The sequence below is a fragment of the Cebus imitator genome, unplaced genomic scaffold (genome assembly GCF_001604975.1).
Source record: "Cebus imitator isolate Cc_AM_T3 unplaced genomic scaffold, Cebus_imitator-1.0 Scaffold50, whole genome shotgun sequence".
Lineage (NCBI taxonomy): Eukaryota > Metazoa > Chordata > Mammalia > Primates > Cebidae > Cebus > Cebus imitator.
Genome location: NW_016107365.1, coordinates 4,966,586 through 4,986,335, shown reverse-complemented (window position 1 = coordinate 4,986,335; position 19,750 = coordinate 4,966,586). Strand labels below are relative to the sequence as shown.

Here is a 19,750-nt window from a genome sequence, read left to right as displayed (position 1 = left end):
GATGTGTTTTGCTCTTCTTTGCCCTCGTCTGAGCTCAGATCCTTCAGTGTGAGATGTGCCCATTGGATGTAATCATTTATCATCTCCTGAAATGAAACATCCTGTCCTGCCACATGCATCTCATTGCTCAGCAAATCACCCAGGCAGAAAGTAGGCTTGAAGATCCTTCATTCTCTCTGTCCAGCCTGTTGCACCCTGGAGAGCGCTGAGCATACAGGTGATCACAGGTCATTTCCGAGAAAAATTCAAACTGATTCTCTGCTATCTGGGCCTTGGTTCTTTCTTAGTAGTGGCTCATACATACCTTTTTACCTCTAACTATAGTAAAAGTGTAGTCAGTAATTTCATGTAAATATACAAGAGGCCATCCTTAGCTATACTAAGCTGCACCTCTCTCCAGTTCAGCTCACACTGCTTAAATGCTTGCAACGGCCATTTGGTTGTGGCTGCGCCTCTTTCCCTTAACTAGCCCTCCCACTCTTGCTATCCAAAAGATGTCCAGTTGAGATGATAAATCTGAACTAATCAAACCCTCTAAGAAAGCTCATTTTAATGCAATGGAATACTGCTGTCAATGTTGTAGAGTTTGAGAGCAGATGGTCATGTGACTCCTAGCATGAATTACAGGTTACTACCATGACCAGACTTTATAAGTTTCCAGACCTCAGGGCTAGGGTTAATCCAAAGAAAAAAAAGTTACTGCTTACACTTATTGGTATTAACTTCCTTTTCATCATTTACTGGAACTAGAAAAAAGTATTCTATAACAAAATGTATACAATTTAGCAATTGTACAAAACATTAATTTAGCAAGATGGTATTAATTACAGTCAACATACTTTTCACTGCCACTTCCATGAAAAGCTCAGAAAGAGGCACTGGCTAAAAAGTCACAACAAAAGCAAGTTAAGCTTTATGTACAACAGAAAAGGTAAATCTTCCACAATAATACTGCAGACACAATCACTAAGAGGCTCTCCATGCTGCCGTGGTTTACGGGAATGTTGTTCAGAGTCCATCTTCTACAAGAGACATCAGCTTTCCAAGACCAACACTTGAAGCATTAGAGGTAATACAAAATAAGGAGTTCTTTATTATTTATACAAAACTTGTACATTAAAAAAAGATTAAGACTCAAAAACTCTGCTGACCCCCTGAGGAAGCTAAGAGCGTTCATGGGTCCGTCAAAGAGCCCTGTGTGAATGTTTCAGTCACCAACCTCCTGGCCACAGGAACTAGGCACAGTTCTAGGGCCATTCACGTGGCTCCTTCACTGGCTCTGCAAGCTGACTTTCCCTTTCATTAAGCTCGGCAAGCAAGCCAGGGTTTCCTGGACAAAATTAAAGAACATTATCTTCTCTGGCCCAAGCTAGAGCATTTTATCAGTACACAAGTTGATTTTTATTTCTTGAATACCTTCAATAAACTAGCATAAGAAGCTTTATTACAACATATACAGATTTGATACAGTTTACAAAAAAAAAAAAAAACCCTAGATTTTTCAACTAAATAAAAATGTCTTTTAAGCAATTAAAGTTGGCTTAAAGAAACTCTTTTTCTTTCAAAACTGGGTTTCTACCGAGTTCTGAGGTCCCAGTCTTGCTTGTACTTGACAGTCACCCTCATCTAAGCAACATTAAGAGCTCTGACATCTTTAGTAAAGAATACAAAACCCTGTGTTTCTTAAAGCCTAATGCTGAAAGACATGTTACAGCCAATCTAGACGCACATTTATATTTAAACAAAAGGCCTCTCTGAACAAATAGCCTTCGGAGATAAATGCAGTGATTTGTTTTCCTGATAGAACTATTTAGCACTATTGAGCACATTATTCTGTAGTTTGGGAATAAGTGTTTCTTCCCTTGAAGAAAACAGGTCCCCTTCTGAAGAATAATGCTGATTACCCCCAAAATCAAAATAGACCAGCACCAAATGAAGTATTAATTTACAAATATGAACTTAGCTCTTATTTCTGGAAGTTCTACATCCCAGACTTAATAAATTAACTATAAAATCAGGAGTTTTGTCAGCTACAGTATAATTTAAAAATTCATTTTCAGCCGGTGGGGTGAGGGAGAAGGCCAATCGCACACTGATCGCCATGAACTTCAAGACTTTCATAAAAACTTTCTTCCCAGTTTGCATTTGCCTTCAGAGATGAGGTGTAGATTACCATCTTTGATGCTTTAACGTACAATATTCTTGTTGAAATCTTTCCAAAGAGCATAGCATGTAGCACTAAACTGTGTTCAGATCTGATGAGTCTGTATGGAAAGAACCTGACTTCTCTGAAACAGCCAAAAACCAAGTAGTTGTCTCACTGATCACATCTACTCATCCTCAACAAGACACTGCATTGAACTTTTTTAATTCACAGACTTTACGTTAGTCCTTTAGAACCCAATGCCCATGTTTCAGTTCAGAACTGTCAGGCTATTCAAGCTGTCTTCTTGGTGCAAGTTCCTTGGAGGTCTTGTAAATTGATTTTTGACCTATGGTAGAAAACAACGAATATATAAAATATCAGGATGCAGGATTTTAACTTGAGACTACAGTATCTGAGTAATAAATTTTTATACTGCATATGTTTTGAAGTATAGGGAAAACTTGTTAAATATATCTTTGAGTCTTACCTGTTGTGAATCATGTGACTTTTGACAAGATGTCCTGCTGCCAATGCTGCCATAAGTGACAATTCCCCAGCCATTACAGTCCCACACACAATTCGGGCAAGCTGGCGGGCATTTTCCCCAGGATTATCGTGGCATGCTCCTTGAACACCTAGCATCTGTAGCCAAAGAGAGACACAGCAAGAGTCACCCTTAAAATCATGAACAATTTCTTACCAAATCAACTAAAAACAGGGTAACTATAATGGCATTGGAATAGAACTAGGCTCCACTGGAAGTACTAACTTTCCAAGACTCGACAGCCAGGACTGACAGTGCATAATACCACAGCTGGCATCATATTCACAGCCTGACTGGCAGTACCCTTAGCTCAACAGGTGAACATTCATCTGCTCTCTTCATCTACTTTCTTACCTAAGCATATGCTTAAACATGTTTATTTGGACACAATGGATTACGCTGGTATGAGACAAAAGAGTTTTGAAAAGACCAATTAAAATACAGAGGTGAGTGATACATAGTCCCAGATAGAGACTCAGAACTGGGCTTGCGGACTCTATGCCTGGTACATCATACCTGCAAACACGCTTGCTGAGGTAGAAGGTTGGTCCCACCACCCACTGTTCCTATCTCTATAGATGGCATGGTGCAGCTGATATATAAATCTTCATTTGTGGGACCACTTGCTTCCATTAAAGTAATACAGTTTGAACTACCAACATTCTGTGCTGCATCCTGGAAAAAGGAAAGAAAAATATACAATATACTTCTTTCATTTAGAAAAACATAATAGAAGAGAAGTGGAGGCTGGAGAGCTCACCTGCCCACAGGCAATGTAGATGGCAGTGACAATGTTTGCTGCATGGGCGTTGTAGCCTCCTATGCTCCCAGCCATGGCAGAGCCCACTAAATTCTTGTTAATGTTGACCTCAATCATAGCCTCTGTGGTTGTCTTTAATACCTAGAAAACAGAGCTGTGTACATTTAAATGTTCCTCCAGAAGGCTCAGGGAAATGTTACCCAAATCTATCTTTCTGCACCTCCAGAAAACAAAGGAGTTTAGATGTGGCCCCACGTAAGCCCTGCCATCCTTAAAAAAAAAAAAAAATCCAAAAAAGTAATCAATAAAGATTTTTCCTACAGATGCCACACACAGACAGATGGGCAAGGTACAACAGTCATCTTTAATGGAAAACACTGTCCCATATATTTAACTGTATTTAGAATGTTAATACTCCTTTCCCCCATTTTTAAATACAATTAAAGATTACAAAATAAAAAGATAAAATATCCATCCAATCACTCACTTCTCTGACAACCTTGGCTGGAATGACAGCTTCAGAAACAACAGATTTTCCTCTTCCCTCTATCCAATTTATAGCAGCAGGTTTCTTGTCAGTACAATAGTTACCACTAACAGCTAGAATCTGCATTTCAGGGAAATACTCATGAAGTTTTGAAAGTGCTTTCTCTGTACCCTATTAACAAGAACCCAAAACATACAAACATGAAAATCCATGAAGTATTTATCCTTATGAGAATAATTTATTTGTATCTATGATATATTTCTAAGTATAATAACTATACTTCAAAGAAACTGAGCACAAAAATAACAGGTGTTTTATTAACCATCACAATTACAAATTTCTTGGTCAGGTATAGATTCCTAATGTGTTTCTCTCTAGGTATGAAAACCAAGTTCTTTGAGGTCATTGCTAATAGGATGTAGATAAAAATGATAATGTTTAAGAATACTCAATAAGTATTCTCAACAAGAATACTCATATTTATATGTCATTGGGGAATGAGTAATAAATTCCATCTTCTAGTTATTCAGCTGTTACCTAAAAGCCCAAGTAATGAAGTCTATAAAGGGAAGTGGGTCATAAGGGTTGATCTTCTGAAAACAAAGTCATAGGGCTTTGTATTACATAAAATATAAATAAGCCTTCCAATGACTTCCAATTAAACGGAATTAATTCAATTAACTCACACCCCAACAAACCAAAACATATTTGTTGGCAATTAAAAAAAAATTTTTATTGTGTTAAGGCACACAAAATTTACCATCCTAACCATTTTTTGGTGTACAGTGGTAAGCATATTCACACTGCCATGTAACTAATCCTCAGAACTCAAATTTAAGTTCTGGGATACATGTACAGAATCTGCAGGTTACATAGGTATACATGTGCCATGGTGGTTTGCTGCACCTATCAACCTGTCATACAGGTTTTAACCCCTGCACGCATTAGGTGTTTGTCCTAATGCTTTCATTTCCCTCGTCCCCTGCCCCTCAACATGCTTTGGTGTGTGTTGTTCCCCTCTCTATGTCCACGTGTTCTCACTGTTCAGCTCCCACTTATAAGTCTGAATGTGTGGTATTTGGTTTTCTGTTCTTGTGTTCGTTTGCTGAGAACCCCTGATAAAAACCATTCTACTCTCTGTCTCTACGAGTTTGACTACTCTAGACACCTCATTCAAGTGGAATCATACAGTGTTTGTCTTTTTGTGACTGATTCATTTCATTTAGCATAATGTCATCGAAGTTTATCCATATTTCATCATGCACTATAATTTTCTTCCTTTTTAAATCTGAATATTCCATTCTATATATAAATATACATACAAAATATATATAGACATGTACATATACACAAATATATATTATATATTTTTATATATTACAGACATATAGACATATACACACACAAATACATCTAATTTGTTGTCCATTCATTCATCAATGAACACTTAGGTTGATTCCAACTCTTGGCTATTATGAAAAATGCTGCTACAAACATAAGTGCACAAACATCTCTTTGAGAACTGCTTTCAGTTCTTTTGGGTATATGCCGAGAATGACAACTGCTGGATCATATGGTAATTCTATTTTTAAGTTGTTGAATTGCCATACTGTTTACTGGCAATTTTAAAGCTTATACAGATGCTCCTTGACTTCTGATACATTTATTAGGCTGTAAACCCCACATAAGTAGAAAATATCCTAAACTGAAAATGGATGGATGGATAGATGAATGGAGTCAGAGTCTTGCTACATTGCCCAAGCTGGCCTCAAGCTCCTAGGCTCAAGTTATCTTCCTGCCTTGGCGGAGGGTCCTCACCTGTCGTGAGGACCACAGGTGTGTGCCACTATGCCCAGCTAATTTTTTTTTTTATTGTTTGTAGAGATGGCATTGCACCGTGTTGCCCAGCCTGGTCTTGAACTCCAGACCCCAAGCAATCTTCTTGTCTTGGCCTCCCAAAGCACTGAGCTTATATTGGTGTCCTTAAAGACAAATCTTGAAGTCTCTGGAATAGGTCAGCTTCAAAGGTGACCTCTTGACTGGATAAAGTTTTGAAGTGTCAACACTAAGATTATTCCCAGTCCTGAGTAAACCCAGGATATGTGTAATGCCAAGTTTAAATTAAACATATCAAATGTAAGGAAAACCAATCAACAAATGCCTTAATGATATTAACATGAGTTATATCAATCAATATTTACCTTTCAATAAAAGTACTTTCAGATACTCTGCCTACACTTACCTTTGAAATCATGTTCATCCCCATGGCATCCCCTGACCTGGACTGGAAACGGATATAAAGGTTGCGTCCAGCTATACTTGTATGAAGTTTCTGTAGACGTGCAAATCTATAAATAAAAGATGGAAAGGTTACATTTTATTCTTTTATTTTATTTATTTTTATTTTTTGAGATGGAGTCTCACTCCTTTGCCTAGGCTGGAGTACAGTGGCGTGATCTTGGTTCACTGCAACCTCTGCCTCCCGGGTTTAAGCGATTCTCCTGCCTCAGCCTCCCGAGTAGCTGGGATTACAGGCGCGGGCCACCATGCCTGGCTAATTTTTGTATTTTGAGTAGAGACAGGGTTTCATCATGTCGGCCAGGCTGGTCTCGAACTCCTGGCCTCAAGTGATCTGTCCACCTTGGCCTCCCAAAGTGCTGGGATAACAGGCATGAAACACTGTGCCTGGCTTGTATTTTATTCTTTTAAGAAGATGAAAGTTATGTTGAAATCTACTTCAGTCACTTCATTTCAAGCGTAAGAGAAAACTAATGGAAATTACTTACTTTCTTTTTTAAGTACTATTTCTACTTCGTTTCATTCCTAAATGCTACAAGAGGAGGGCTGTACACAATTATTTCTTAATAAACTTACAATTTGCATAAAAATAAATGTGTTAGCTTGAACTATATTGTGGTTATCATTTGTGTTGATTATGCTACTTTATAAATTTAACTTTATTTAAAGTAAATCTATTATACAAATACTTCTCTCCTATTTGGAAAATCTTTTTTTCTAAGACAATTCTCTCCTAGGCAAAATAACAGACTAATCATAATTGCTAGCTCACACTTTTTTTTTTATTCCTTACTCATTTACCTCTATGGAGCTATTCATTTGAATTGACATTCTTTTTTTCCCCAACCAATCATAAACATTAGTCATTTTAAATGAAGGGCTTTAAAGTTGATATTCTGTTATGTTCTCTTAAGCAGGTAATATGTTAACAATTATGTTTGGAATCACAGAAAATGACACTGCTTCTAAAATAAACAAATAGAGATAAATGTACAGACAAATCCACTCACACACCTGCTGGTGCTGTCAAATGCCTCCTTTATTACTGCGAACCCTTCAGGTGTTTCAAGCCAGGCTTTCACTTCTGCAGAGTCACAAGCACGTGGAAGACGCACAACTGGGCCACGAGTCATCCCATCTGCAAGGACTCGGCTACTGGCACCTCCACCAAGCTACATGGTATATGTCAGAGAACCACGTTACCCAAAAACACTTCTACTTCACCCAGAAGGTATCCCTGATTGTCTCCAAACCTCTTCTCATTGCTTTACCTAAGATGTATTTTAAAACTGGCAAATATATAAATGTCAACTTACACCTATTGCTCTGCAGCCTCTATTGGTGCTGGCCACAAGACAACCTTCTGTTGTTGCCATTGGAACCTGAAATTCTTTTCCATCCAAGCAAAGAGGTCCTGCCACTCCAACGGGAATGGGCATATATCCAATAACATTCTCACAACAAGCTCCCATCACCTAAAAGGTAAAGTCAGGCACCTAATGAAAATCTATACAGTGAACGCACAAAAACTCATCTCAGCTCGTCAGTAGTAACTATCTTCCAACTTAATCCTTTAGTATGTATTCTTTTTAAGCAAAATTTTTAATTTACCTTTAAAAAGTGTTTACAACACTAAAATCTTTGAGTAATGACTATAAAAACAGGAAAAAATATTTTTAATTTCTATGACCTACATCATAAGCAGAATAAAAAAATTACAGTAAAATGATTGAAAAGGAAAATGTTTTTAAAAACTATGCACATATACAAAACTAATCAAGAAAAGAAAAGGATTAAAAACATACAAAGCAAACCTCTCTTAAGAAAATAACATACCAAGGAGTAATTATAATCTCTGTAAGGTAGGTACTGGAGAGAAGAAGGTTCTGAAAGCTTTTTGGAAAGTAACTGTCGGCGAATAGATACACCACGCTCATGAGTTTCCATCAGAGTTTCCAACTTGTAGGCTGGGATATGCTTAGCATTCACTAACTGGATGATCTCAGCATCACTAAGGTATTTTGCACCTTTCTAAAGAAATGGAGAAAACAATAAAAGGGGGGGTAAGAGAGAGAGATGTAACAGAAGACTTGAAGGACTATATTTCATGTTATAAACCATCTAATACAAACAATGCTAAATTACAATAATGGAATTTTTTCTATTAAATCACTGTAGTTTTTAATTAAAAGATACCTCTGCAAAATAAACAATTCATTTAATACAAATAATACCAAACAAAAATAATATAAATATCCTATCATTAGACTTTACAATACAAAGAGAGACCTGCACTAATACACCATAAAAAGAAAATATGAATTTAGCATTGTTACAAGTGCGCGTCAGATGTAACAGCTATTGTTTAAACTCTAGTAAGCTTTCAATTTTTAATTTTCTGAACAGGCAATATATTCACATGGTTAAAAAACTAAATATTAAAAGACATATAACAAAATGTCTTCATCCCATCCCTGTCTACCATCTGTCCAGTTCTTTGTTACCTACACATCAATAGGTACCACTGTTTTATAGTGTATCTGTCCAGAGATTCTTTTATGCATAATTATAAATATGCATAAATATATACACACACATATGGGTATAAATTCACACAAGTGTTGGGCCAAAGGGTATGAACATTTATAAGCTTAAAAATTTTTATAATTTTTACAAATTTATTAATTGGAATAAACATTGTCCAATTGCCTTCTCACCAGCAATGTAAAAAAAGACCTTTCCCTGCAACCTCGATAGATTATATTACTAAACTTTGGGATTATTGTCAATCTGATGAGTGAAAATATCTCAAGTGCAATTTTAATTTGCATTTCTCTTAGGATGAAGTTAATCACCTTTTCACATTTTTAAGAGCCATATGTACTTTTATCCTGACAACAGACTGATTATATTATCTGTTCTTCTTAAAAATTAGATAAAAATTTAGTCTCATCAATTTGTAGGCGCTCTTATATATTAGAGAGATAAGCCCCTTAGCTTTAAATATAAATTGCCAATATTTTCTCTTGGTTTATTAGCTGTCTCTTCACTCTGCTTGTGGTGGTAATACACATACATATACATACACACATATACACACACACACACGCTCATAATCATTACCCTCTACAAAACTGGTACCAGTAATTAATTTTGTGACTAATACCTCTGGGTTTATTCAAGGATCTTCTTTGCAAGCGTTAATATTACCCTAATTTTTCCAAAGAATATTAAGATAAACATTAGCTGGTTTATGTATTATCATGGCAAATTCATTCATTCTTTTAAAGTTTACTGAGCATCTATGAAATCCAAAGCCCTCTTAAGACATGGACTCAGACTTCAAAGATATTCAGGTAAATGTGATATAAGCAACAAGGTACAACTACCATTAAAAATGCACAGTCTCAGCCGGGCACAGTGGCTCACCCCTGTAATCCCAACACTTTGGGAGGCTGAGGTGGGCGGATCATGAGGTCAGGAGTTCGCGACCAGCCTGGCCAACATTGTAAAACCCTGTCTCTACTAAAAATAAAAAATTAGCCAGGTGTGGTGGCACACGCCTATAGTCCCAGCTACTCAGAAGGCTGAGGCAGGAGAATCAGTTGAACATAGGAGGCAGAGGTTGTTGAGTCGAGACCTGGCCACTGCACTCCAGCCTGGGCGAGTGACAGAGTGAGACTCCGACTCAAAAAAAAAAAAAAAAAAAAAAAAGCAGTCTCTATATAAAGGAGGCATCAGAAAAGAAAGGTTACTTCTGTTTGGAGGAATTGCACTAGGTTTCATAGAGATGCTAACATTTGCCCTAAAGGTATGAACACCTGGAGAGGGGGCAAGTCAGATGACATGAACAATAGAACCTAGAGTTGAGAACTACGTTTAAAGAATGACTAAATTCAGCTAAAAAGTATATGATTAAGAATGCAGGCCAGGTGCAGTGACTCATTCCTGTAAACCCAACACTTTGGGAGGCCAAAGCAGGTGGACCACCTGAGGCCAGGAGTTTGAGACCAGCCTGGCCAACATAATGAAACCTTGTCTTTACTAAAAAAAATAAAAAATTAGCCAGGTGTGGTGGCACATGCCTGAAATCCCAGCTGCTTGGGAGGCCGAGGCAGAAAAATCATCTGAACCTGGGAGGCAGAGGTTGCAGTGAGCTGAGATTATGCCACTGCACTCCAGCCTGGTTGACAGAGTAAGACACTGTCTCAAAAAAAAAAAAAAAAAAAAAAAAAAAAAAAAAAAAAAAAAAAAAAAAAAAAAAAAAAAAAAATGCAGATGAAACATATTCAAGTATATAATATTGTGCTTAACCAAAATAATTTTCATGTTAAGTACAGATAAATTTAGCAGCTAACTTACCAATAGATTACTTTTATCTTTAGAGGTGGAAATTCCAAACTTCAGATATTCTTATAAAAAAAAATAGAACAAATAAGCTGATAAACCTTGCTCAATACCAAACCCTTTTAAGTAGAAGGGAAAATAAGCCAATGTCTGGGTGGGTATGACGGCACATGCCTGTAATCCCAACGCTTTGTAAGGCCGAGGCAGGAAGATCACCTGAGCTCAGGAGTTTCAGACCGCCCTGGTCTGTAGATAGGGAGACCCCATATCTACAAAAAATTTAAAAAGTAGCCAGGTGTCATGGCACACACCTGTAGTCCCAACTACTCAGGAGGCTGAGGAGGGAGGATTGCTTGAATCCAGGAAGTCAAGGCTGCAGTGAGCTGTGTTCATGCCACAGCACTCCAGCCTGGGCAAAAAAGCAAGATCCTGCCTCAAAAACAAAGAGCTCACCTACTCTACTGCAGGCCTGCCCTCTGCAAGCCTGAGACCTCATCTGTAAGATAAATTTGCCTATTCCATGGGTTGATCAATGGAAAGCAATCAATATTTATTTATTTAAAAGATTTCATGTACAAGTCCTGGCTATGTAGTATGTAGTCTAGCTGAGGAGACTGGCACTTGACAGAGCTGAAACACAAGCACTGTAAGAGGAGTTTTGGGTTTCTAAAGAGGGAGAGGACTTAAATAGAAATCAGAATATCGAAAGGAAAGTAAATTCTTTATAGAACTATAAAAACTAAAACGAGTAAGACTAAAACATCAAAATTTCCAAGTGAGATTCATTTAAAAAAAAAATCTATAATTAAGATCTTACACCCACCCTGTAAGTTCTGCTAACTCTGCATATAGCAAAATAGCTGAGTTACTGATGCATATGTTAACAGGAAAGAGGGAAAGGAAAGAAAAACACACCTTCTCTCTTACTCATGTGCACATAAATAAAAAATTAACCTCAGAAAGATACCACATGATTTCACTTATATATGGAATCTACAATAGTCACACTCATATAGGCAGAGAGTAGAATAGTGGTAGCCAGGGGCTGGGAAATGGTCAAGATGTTGGTACAAAATTTCAGTCATGCATGATGAATAAGCTCTGATCTAATGTACAGCAATATGACTACTGTTAACAATACTTTGTACTTGAAATGTGGTAAGAGGGTAGATTTTAAATGTTTCCCAAAAAGCAGAATGAAAGACAGCTAAAAGGAAGAAAAGCAAGGGAGGGAGGAAGAAAGAGAGAGAGACAGGAGAAAGGAGAGAAGAAATAAAAAGAAGAAAAAAGGAAAGATCACTGTGTGAGGTGATGTGTATGTACCTTGATGGTGGTGACTGATTCACAATGTATACATACATGAAAACATCAAGTGTACACCTTAAATATATAAAATTTTGGCCAGGCGTGGTGGCTTATGCTTGTAATCCCAGCACTCTGGGAGGCTGATACAGGTGCATCACTTGAGGTCAGGAGTTCAAGACCAACCTGGCCAACATGGTGAAACACCATCTCTACTAAAAATACAAAAATTAGCCAGACATGGTGGTACATACCTATAATCCCGGCTACTCATGAGGCTGATACACAAGAATCGCCTGAACCTGGGAGGCGGAGGTTGCAGTGAGCCAAGATGGCGCCACTGCACTCCAGCCTGGCAACAGAGTGACACTGTCTCAAAAAATAACAATGATAATAATAAAATAAAATTTTACTTGTCAAGTATTTTTCAACAAAGCTGGTAAAAAATTGCATTTTACCAATAAATGTATTAAAATATATTTTTAAAAAAGAATTAACCATATTAAGCACACATGAATGGAACATGATTATTTGTACCAAAGCACAAGTAGATTCATATGGTCATGTAGGCAGATCTTTTTCAAATCTCAGAAAGAAAAGTAAGCTTCCTCATGGGCATCAAGCTTACAAAACAAAACAAAAACCAACTTTCTTCTATCTTTGAAACTTGTCTCTGTGTTAAATTCTTTGTAGGCCTCAACATACCTATGAGAATACAGTAGTCACTTGTCTCAATGATAAACAGTTAACAGAAAAAGTTTTGACTCTGGAGTCAGAAAATCTTGGACCCTGCTACCAGCTTTACCATTTCCTAGATGTACTACTTTGGGAAATGAAACATCTTGAAGCCTCAATGTTCTCATCTGAAAAATAGACAATTCTACCTACCTCTCAAGGTTGTGAGAAATAAAGAAAGGAGGCAGTATCTGTTAGTCATGTTACATGGTACCTAGAACTTATTTGTAGTGTTCAGCAGATACTAGATTTTTCTTCCTTGAAAAGGCTCCTTTTTAAAGAAAAATGCCACATTTGAGTTTATGTTATCGTCCTCACCTCTGCATTCCCAAGTATCTGTAGACATTCTTCGTTAGGCCGAGGTTCCCTGGGAAGTTCAATTTCAGGTTCCTGTGTCACCAGTACTGATGAGGTATCGAGTAAGGAGGAGTTACCAACCACAAATGTAGCTCTGTTTGGGGTATCTGTTTCAGCCACTAAGGGTTTTATAACCTCAACTGTCCAAGAGATTAAAAGAAATCTCACAACATGGCACATAATTTTGAATATAGACTACTTTTTGACAAAGCAGTAAAGGATTGAAAGTGAAGAGAATAACAAGTTACCTTTTCTTTCTCGGTTTATCCCTGTCTCTTCCTCTACTGAGTCACATTTCTGGTTATTTCTGACCAGCATAGGTTCACGTCTACAACAATTGTCTGGGACTTTCTTTTGTGTCACTACAGGAGATGTGATAGGGTTTTTTAAGGAGAGTGTAGATTCTGTCTCTGCTTGTTCAAAGAAGATGTACTTGACAGCCAGAAGGAGAGCTAAACTTAGGGTAATAACTTGTTCAATATCCATGCTGATCATTCTGAGTAAAAGAAAGCAAATTGAAATATTATTCAGAAAGGTAAAGGTCAAAATCTAAACTTATATTAGCATAGAGTGTTATGATTAATATATCACAAAGTAGATTTCAATTAACTTACTTAGAGAGATAAAATTGCCAGAGGGAAACACTTGGTTCAATTCTCTTGGACACATTTTCATCCAGTCCTAAAGAAACCTTAGAAGTATCTGCTGTACTGTTTTGAGGAGAGGGATCAGCTATCCAGCGACTGTGAGCATGAACAAGAACCAAGCCTAGAGACTGAAATAAAATTTTTTAAATGATATATCCCCTGCATATCAACAGAACCTAAGTTTCTTATCTCTAGCAACTGGACAACCAGACATTATCTCTCAAAGCTTCTCCTTACCATGAAAAGAAAGCCCCTAGCTTGCTATGCAGCTAACTAAAGTAGTGACTCCACTAAAATACTGAAAACATCCCAAAGAACAGGTTTTCAGAGACATAAGGTGGAGGAACTTAAAAAGTCGGTTTAGGGAAGAGGGACTAATAAAGACCAGGAGTCTCAATGAAATGAATTCGTTAAGAAAAAAAGGAAGAAGAAGGTGCAATATCATTGAATGGATCAAAAATTGTAAAGAAAAAGAAATCTTAACAAGAATGAGATTGGAACTGAGAATACTAAAAGGAGAAGAAAACTATGTCATTACCATAATCATCTTGACTCTCTGAGTTACAGGATTTGGCTTATTTTCTTCTTCTTCTAAAACTCGGGCAAAATGGCTGAGCTGCCAAATTGGACGACCCTCACGGCTTTCCCGAGAAAGCTACAAATTAAGCCAGTGAGACGTTAGAAGGTACTGATTCTGTTTAGGTAAACTGATGTAAGCAGAAATCTTACTCTTCTACTAGTGCCATATGTAAGAACTGGTCTTACCTCTAATACCAAGGACACACAAGCTGGGAAGAAAGTCATGAACACGAAGTAGTTGGCAAGAACTGACATGCAGCCAAAGCAGCACATAATTTCAAGCTGGCGCACCCCTGGTTACAGAAAAATTAAATATATAACTAGTAAAGTGTACGTATTTTTGATGCAGCATATATTACAAGGATATATTTATCTTTCTGCAGGTAGACAAATACATGAAAATATTAGCAGCATTTACTGGAAATAGAATTAGCAACTCAGAGGGGATGCCAATCTTTAGGGAACAGGAGGAATAACCACAGAACTCTAAGTCCTTCAAGGGCAAAGATCTTGCCTTCTCGCATGTCTCTAGTATCACAATACCAGGCAGAATGTAGTGTTTAATACACAACTGATAAACATACATGTTTCCAATTCCTTTTTGTCCAACAGTAGTGCCTTGTTATGAAATAAGTAGTTAGACGACAGGCTACTCTAATGGAACAAAATCTCAGTCACACTATTGATCTAATCCCACTTGTTAGTAGAAAAGCAATTTGCTTATGAACCAAGGATTATTTCTTAGAAGTAGAATATCCTGCCAGTTATGCCAGTCCTGATATAGATCAAAATAGTATTTTTTGTGTACCACCAAACTCTAATTTCAATATAACCTCTATGATGCCTACTGAAGTTCTTATAATTTTGGTTATTTCACTGATCTGTTTGGAAAATAATATAATACAAAATGGCAACTCAAGATTAAAAATTAACAAATACATTCCACTACAAAATGTATAAAGTATCATCTGATAATCTCAAACAGAAAACAACAGAATTATAGAGGCTGGAAGACACCTTAAATTGCCACCAAATCCTTCTCCCTCACTTTACAAATAAACTTGAGTATAATATAAAATATATTTCTGATGTCACTCAAATATAACGCTTTGAAACATAAATTTAAAATGTCCTATAAAAGCTGCTCACTAGAAAAACTACTATCAAAAACTGAAAGTTATATTTTATTTTCTAAATTTTAAGATATCATTTGACTGACCAGAATAAGCATATATTGTACTTTTTCAATTCCACAATTACTTTCAAATATGGGAATTCAAGGGACTACAAAATCACAATAACAAAAGCATTACAAATCAAACTACATTTTAAATAGTAGCTGAATATAATCTTTTCAAACTTGAGGCCATTGAAACCATACCTGACCAATGCTTTCACAACCTGACTATCTACTATCTCTTTCCACACAATATTCATTCATGTTGTTGGCGTATGCTCTCCAGGCATTCTTCCTTACTGTGTTTCAAGTAAGTCTCAGTACACAAAGAAATAGTACCAATCCACGTATATCCAAGAAGCTAAGACTTTCTTCTTTTTATACTGGCCTTTTCGAAGGGTTACTTCCAAGTTAATATGTGTTAAATCTGTCCTTTTCTACCCTAATCCAAGTCTCTAACTATACCATTTCTGTATAGCTGTCTCACTGCCTTCTCCAACCACAGATCTAATCACCTCCTTTGTCTACTTTCTCTAACCATATCACCCAACTGCCTTCCACATTAGTTTCCATGAATAATCCCTTGGCTTCATGGCCAAACCATTACTTCCTGGCTAATCCTTTCCTCATATGTTATTTTGCTTGAATAAAATCATACAAGCATATTTTCATCCAATCAACATTCTTCTTGAGTGTAGTGGTGGTTACATGACCACGTCATTGTCAAAACTCATAAAACGCTACTCCCAAAAGTGAATTTTAAGGTAAGTAAATTTTTTTAATTAAAAAATATTTTATTTGCTAAATAAAATCTTTTTTGAAAAGAATAACTAAATAATAATTTACTCTCGGAAACTAAGAAGCAATGTTACATTTTTAATATACTATCCACTGAAGAGACCTAAACTAATGACAACCAACTACTTCCTTAAAAGTTAGATAATTTACTTCGGAAAGAATGAGACATCTATTTCACTGAGGGCTCTAAGGTATCAGGAAATACGCAGTAGTTAACTAAGTATGGTCTTTATGAGAAAGCCATAAAATATAATCCTAATGATTAGGAGACCTTCACACAGCATGATACGTTCAATCTGGCAAATTTCCATGCCAGGCCGTAATTTTTATTCTACATAAAGAAGTTCTATGTTTGATGTTAATATCTAATTCTCTACTATCCAATTAAGAATGAAGAAACGTGTTGAGGCTAATGCTAGGTACTTGCTGAGATGTACTGCTTACTATTGGATTAAATATCTCCAATCACCTTATTAGGTGAATCTTACTCAGATCTGTCCAATTCCTGACTCTTGTCTCTCTACCTGACAATTAAAACAAAGGAACCAAGTCACAAATGAAGTCTAAGTAACAGCAAGGGGCTGGAAGGTGTTTTCCAGACCAACCTTGGAATATAATATTGGTTAAAAATCAAACAAAAGCAAGCAAGTGAACAAAAATATCAAAAAGTGGAACACAGAGGATGGTAGGAGTAAAAAATAAATCAGTAACCTGCTGCTAAGTTTTCACCAAAGCCAACTGACACAAGGCCAGATATACCCATACACTAATACAATAAAATTATTTTAAGAGTAATTTAAAAGTCAGAATTTAACAATAAATAATGCAAATCCAAGATGTTCTTTTTCCTCTTTAGTGACATACCTACTTTAAAATATAGCAAAAATTGCTTACAAACCTGACATGGTACCAACTCCAATCACAAGACATTCAACAAGAGCATCAAGGGTAAACGTGGGACCTAAAATTGCCATTCCACGAGCAATATTTTCCCTTACTTCATCCTAAAACAGATCAAACATATCAATGAGGGCAAGGTGCAAAAAACTTTTTAAAATGTTAGAGCATCCTATGGCTTATATTGGTATCAAATTATAATAATAATAGTATCAAATTACTATTCAAAGAGTAAAATATACAATATGATAAAACAGGTGTTCAAGACAGAAAGTATGATAGTAATATAAAAGTTTTTTTTTTTCTTGAGACGGAATCTTGCTCTGTCACCCAGAATGGAGTGCAGTGGCACGATCTCAGCTCACTGCAACCTCCACTTCCTGGTTCCATTCTCCTGCCTCAGCCTGCCCAGTAGCTGGGATTATGGGTGCGCACCACTATGCCCAGCTAATTTTTATATTTTTAGTAGAGACGGGTTTCACCATGTTGGCCAGGCTGGTCTTGAACTCCTAACCTCATGATCTGCCCACCTCAGCCTCCCAAAGTGCTGGGATTACAGGCGTGAACCACCCCACGCAGCCAAATTTTTAAAAAAGAACAAATATAGTGCCCTCATTCCCTTTCCACTGAATAAGATATTTCTTAGGAATATTCCTTTGAGGTGGTACATTAACTCTGTCATTTAATCCCACAGAATTAAATCCTGCAACATTCTATATTTTTGCCTACCATTGACAGAAATTTAGTTGCAAATTTTTTATGAGATCATGTTAGTATTATAAAACCAAACTCATTTCCTTGTCAACATGGTCAAATCATAAACATTCATCAAATAAATAACCAGGGCAGAATTATGTGTTATTTTATACTCAAGATACTCTAATACAATATTGTTAAAAAGGTTAGGTTCTTTAAAGTGACTAGCGAATATTAAGATGAAACTTAAAATAGGAAATAATGCCAGGTTAATTTAAAGAGTTTAAAAATGAATCTGGCCGGGCGCGGTGGCTCACATCTGTAATCCCAGCACTTTGGGAGGCTGGGGCAGGCAATCTTGAGCTTGGGGTTGGAGGCCAGCCTGGCCAACATGGCAAAACTCTGTCTCTACTAAAAATACAAAAATGAGTCAGGCATAGTGATGAGTACTTGTAATCCCAGCTACTCAGGAGGCTGAGGCAGGAGAATTCCTTGAACCCAGGAGGCGAAGGTTGTGGTGAGCTGCGATCGCGTCACTGCACTCCAGCCTGGGTGACAGAGTGAGACTACATCTCACAAAAATTAAATTCAATCAGTCTACCCTGGGATTCTCCTCCATTAGATCCTGTTCTGCTCTCAGATATGTTTCACTAGGTAAATATTCTTATTTATCCCAAAATTATTATTACCATAATTTCTGAAAACTTTCAAAAAGAAAAGTGGGGCAGTTCCAAATTCCAGTAGCTACATAATTTTAATTGAGTTGTTAGATAAATGGGACTGTTCCTGGGACTTATGAAGACCAGTCTTGGGACTTGAGAACTAAACTTAAAATTTTGGGCAATTCTTAAATCTTGGGCTATGAAGAAACTCTATTAATCCTTCCTACTAATATAAACTGAAAAAAAGAATCTTATTCACATTCCTATCTTGTAAGTAATACTTACCTGTGAGTTGGAACTGAGCGCAAATTTTGCTAATGCGCTTGCTCTGGAAAGGTCAATCAAAAGTAGGAAAAAGGGCAAAGCTTCGCTGGAAAAGAACAAAATGATCAGATACATTTAATGGGAAAAAAATGATTTCACTAATCACTAACTGTGGAAGGATAAGCTAAAAAAAACTTTCTGGAGACTAAATTAGCAATAATAGCACTAAAAAGCTCTAAAAAGCCGAGTGCAGTGGCTGACGCCTGTAATCCCAGCACTTTGGGAGGCCAAGGTGGGCGGATCACCTGAGGTCAGGAGTTCCAGACCAGCCTGACCAACATGGAGAAACCCCATCTCTACTAAAAACATAAAAAATTAGCTAGGCATGGTGGCACATGCCTGTAATCCCAGCTACTTGGGAGGCTGAGGCAGGAGAATGGCTTGAACCTGGGAGATAGAGGTTGCAGTGAGCTGAAATCACGCCGTTGCACTCCAGCCTGGGCAACAAGAGTGAAACTCTGTCTCAGAAAAAAAAAAAGCAAAGCTCTAAAAAAAGCAAAACCACTGTCTCACTCCTAGGAATGTAGCTTAAGAAAATGATTATGAATATGAACAAAAATTTAGCTACAAAGACATTCAACACAGTGTTGTTATTAATGAAAAAATAAACAACTTAACAGTCCAACATTAGACAATCAACTACAAGACGTTTAGACAGAAGAGAATACATATAGCCATTACAAACAGTTCAGTTTATCGTTAAGTACATGGAGGCCAGGCGCAGTGGATCATGCCTACAATCCCAGCACTTTGGGAGGCCAAGGCAGGTGGATCACTTGAGTTCAGGAGTTCAAGTCCAGCCTGATCAACATGGTGAAACACCATCTCTACTAAAAATACAAAAGTTAGCTGGGCATGGTGGCAGGTGCCTGTATCCCAACTACTTGAGAGGTTGAGGCAGGAGAATTGCTTGAACCCAGGAAGCGAAGGTTGCAGTGAGCTGAGATCATGCCATTGCACTCCAGCCTGGGTGTCAAGAGCATAACTCTGCCTC

The 19,750-nt window shown here is 37.1% G+C and overlaps 1 protein-coding gene across 1 annotated transcript in view; it reads right to left on the bottom strand.

Moving 5' to 3' along the window:
- Nucleotides 1-718: 718 nt before the first annotated feature.
- HMGCR (3-hydroxy-3-methylglutaryl-CoA reductase) overlaps nucleotides 719-19,750 on the bottom strand; it is a 26,560-nt gene continuing 7,528 nt past the window's right edge. Inside the window, exons 3-18 of the mRNA XM_017527666.2 lie at nucleotides 18,718-18,828; nucleotides 17,076-17,181; nucleotides 14,389-14,495; nucleotides 14,162-14,278; nucleotides 13,591-13,751; nucleotides 13,225-13,472; nucleotides 12,938-13,116; nucleotides 8,072-8,266; nucleotides 7,552-7,710; nucleotides 7,250-7,407; nucleotides 6,180-6,285; nucleotides 3,938-4,108; nucleotides 3,451-3,591; nucleotides 3,207-3,365; nucleotides 2,634-2,788; nucleotides 719-2,492 (exon numbers count right to left, since the gene is read on the bottom strand). Coding sequence (XP_017383155.2) covers nucleotides 2,438-2,492; nucleotides 2,634-2,788; nucleotides 3,207-3,365; nucleotides 3,451-3,591; nucleotides 3,938-4,108; nucleotides 6,180-6,285; nucleotides 7,250-7,407; nucleotides 7,552-7,710; nucleotides 8,072-8,266; nucleotides 12,938-13,116; nucleotides 13,225-13,472; nucleotides 13,591-13,751; nucleotides 14,162-14,278; nucleotides 14,389-14,495; nucleotides 17,076-17,181; nucleotides 18,718-18,828 — 2,328 coding nt within the window. The 3' untranslated portion in view covers nucleotides 719-2,437. The remainder of the gene's footprint in view (nucleotides 2,493-2,633; nucleotides 2,789-3,206; nucleotides 3,366-3,450; nucleotides 3,592-3,937; nucleotides 4,109-6,179; nucleotides 6,286-7,249; nucleotides 7,408-7,551; nucleotides 7,711-8,071; nucleotides 8,267-12,937; nucleotides 13,117-13,224; nucleotides 13,473-13,590; nucleotides 13,752-14,161; nucleotides 14,279-14,388; nucleotides 14,496-17,075; nucleotides 17,182-18,717; nucleotides 18,829-19,750) is intronic.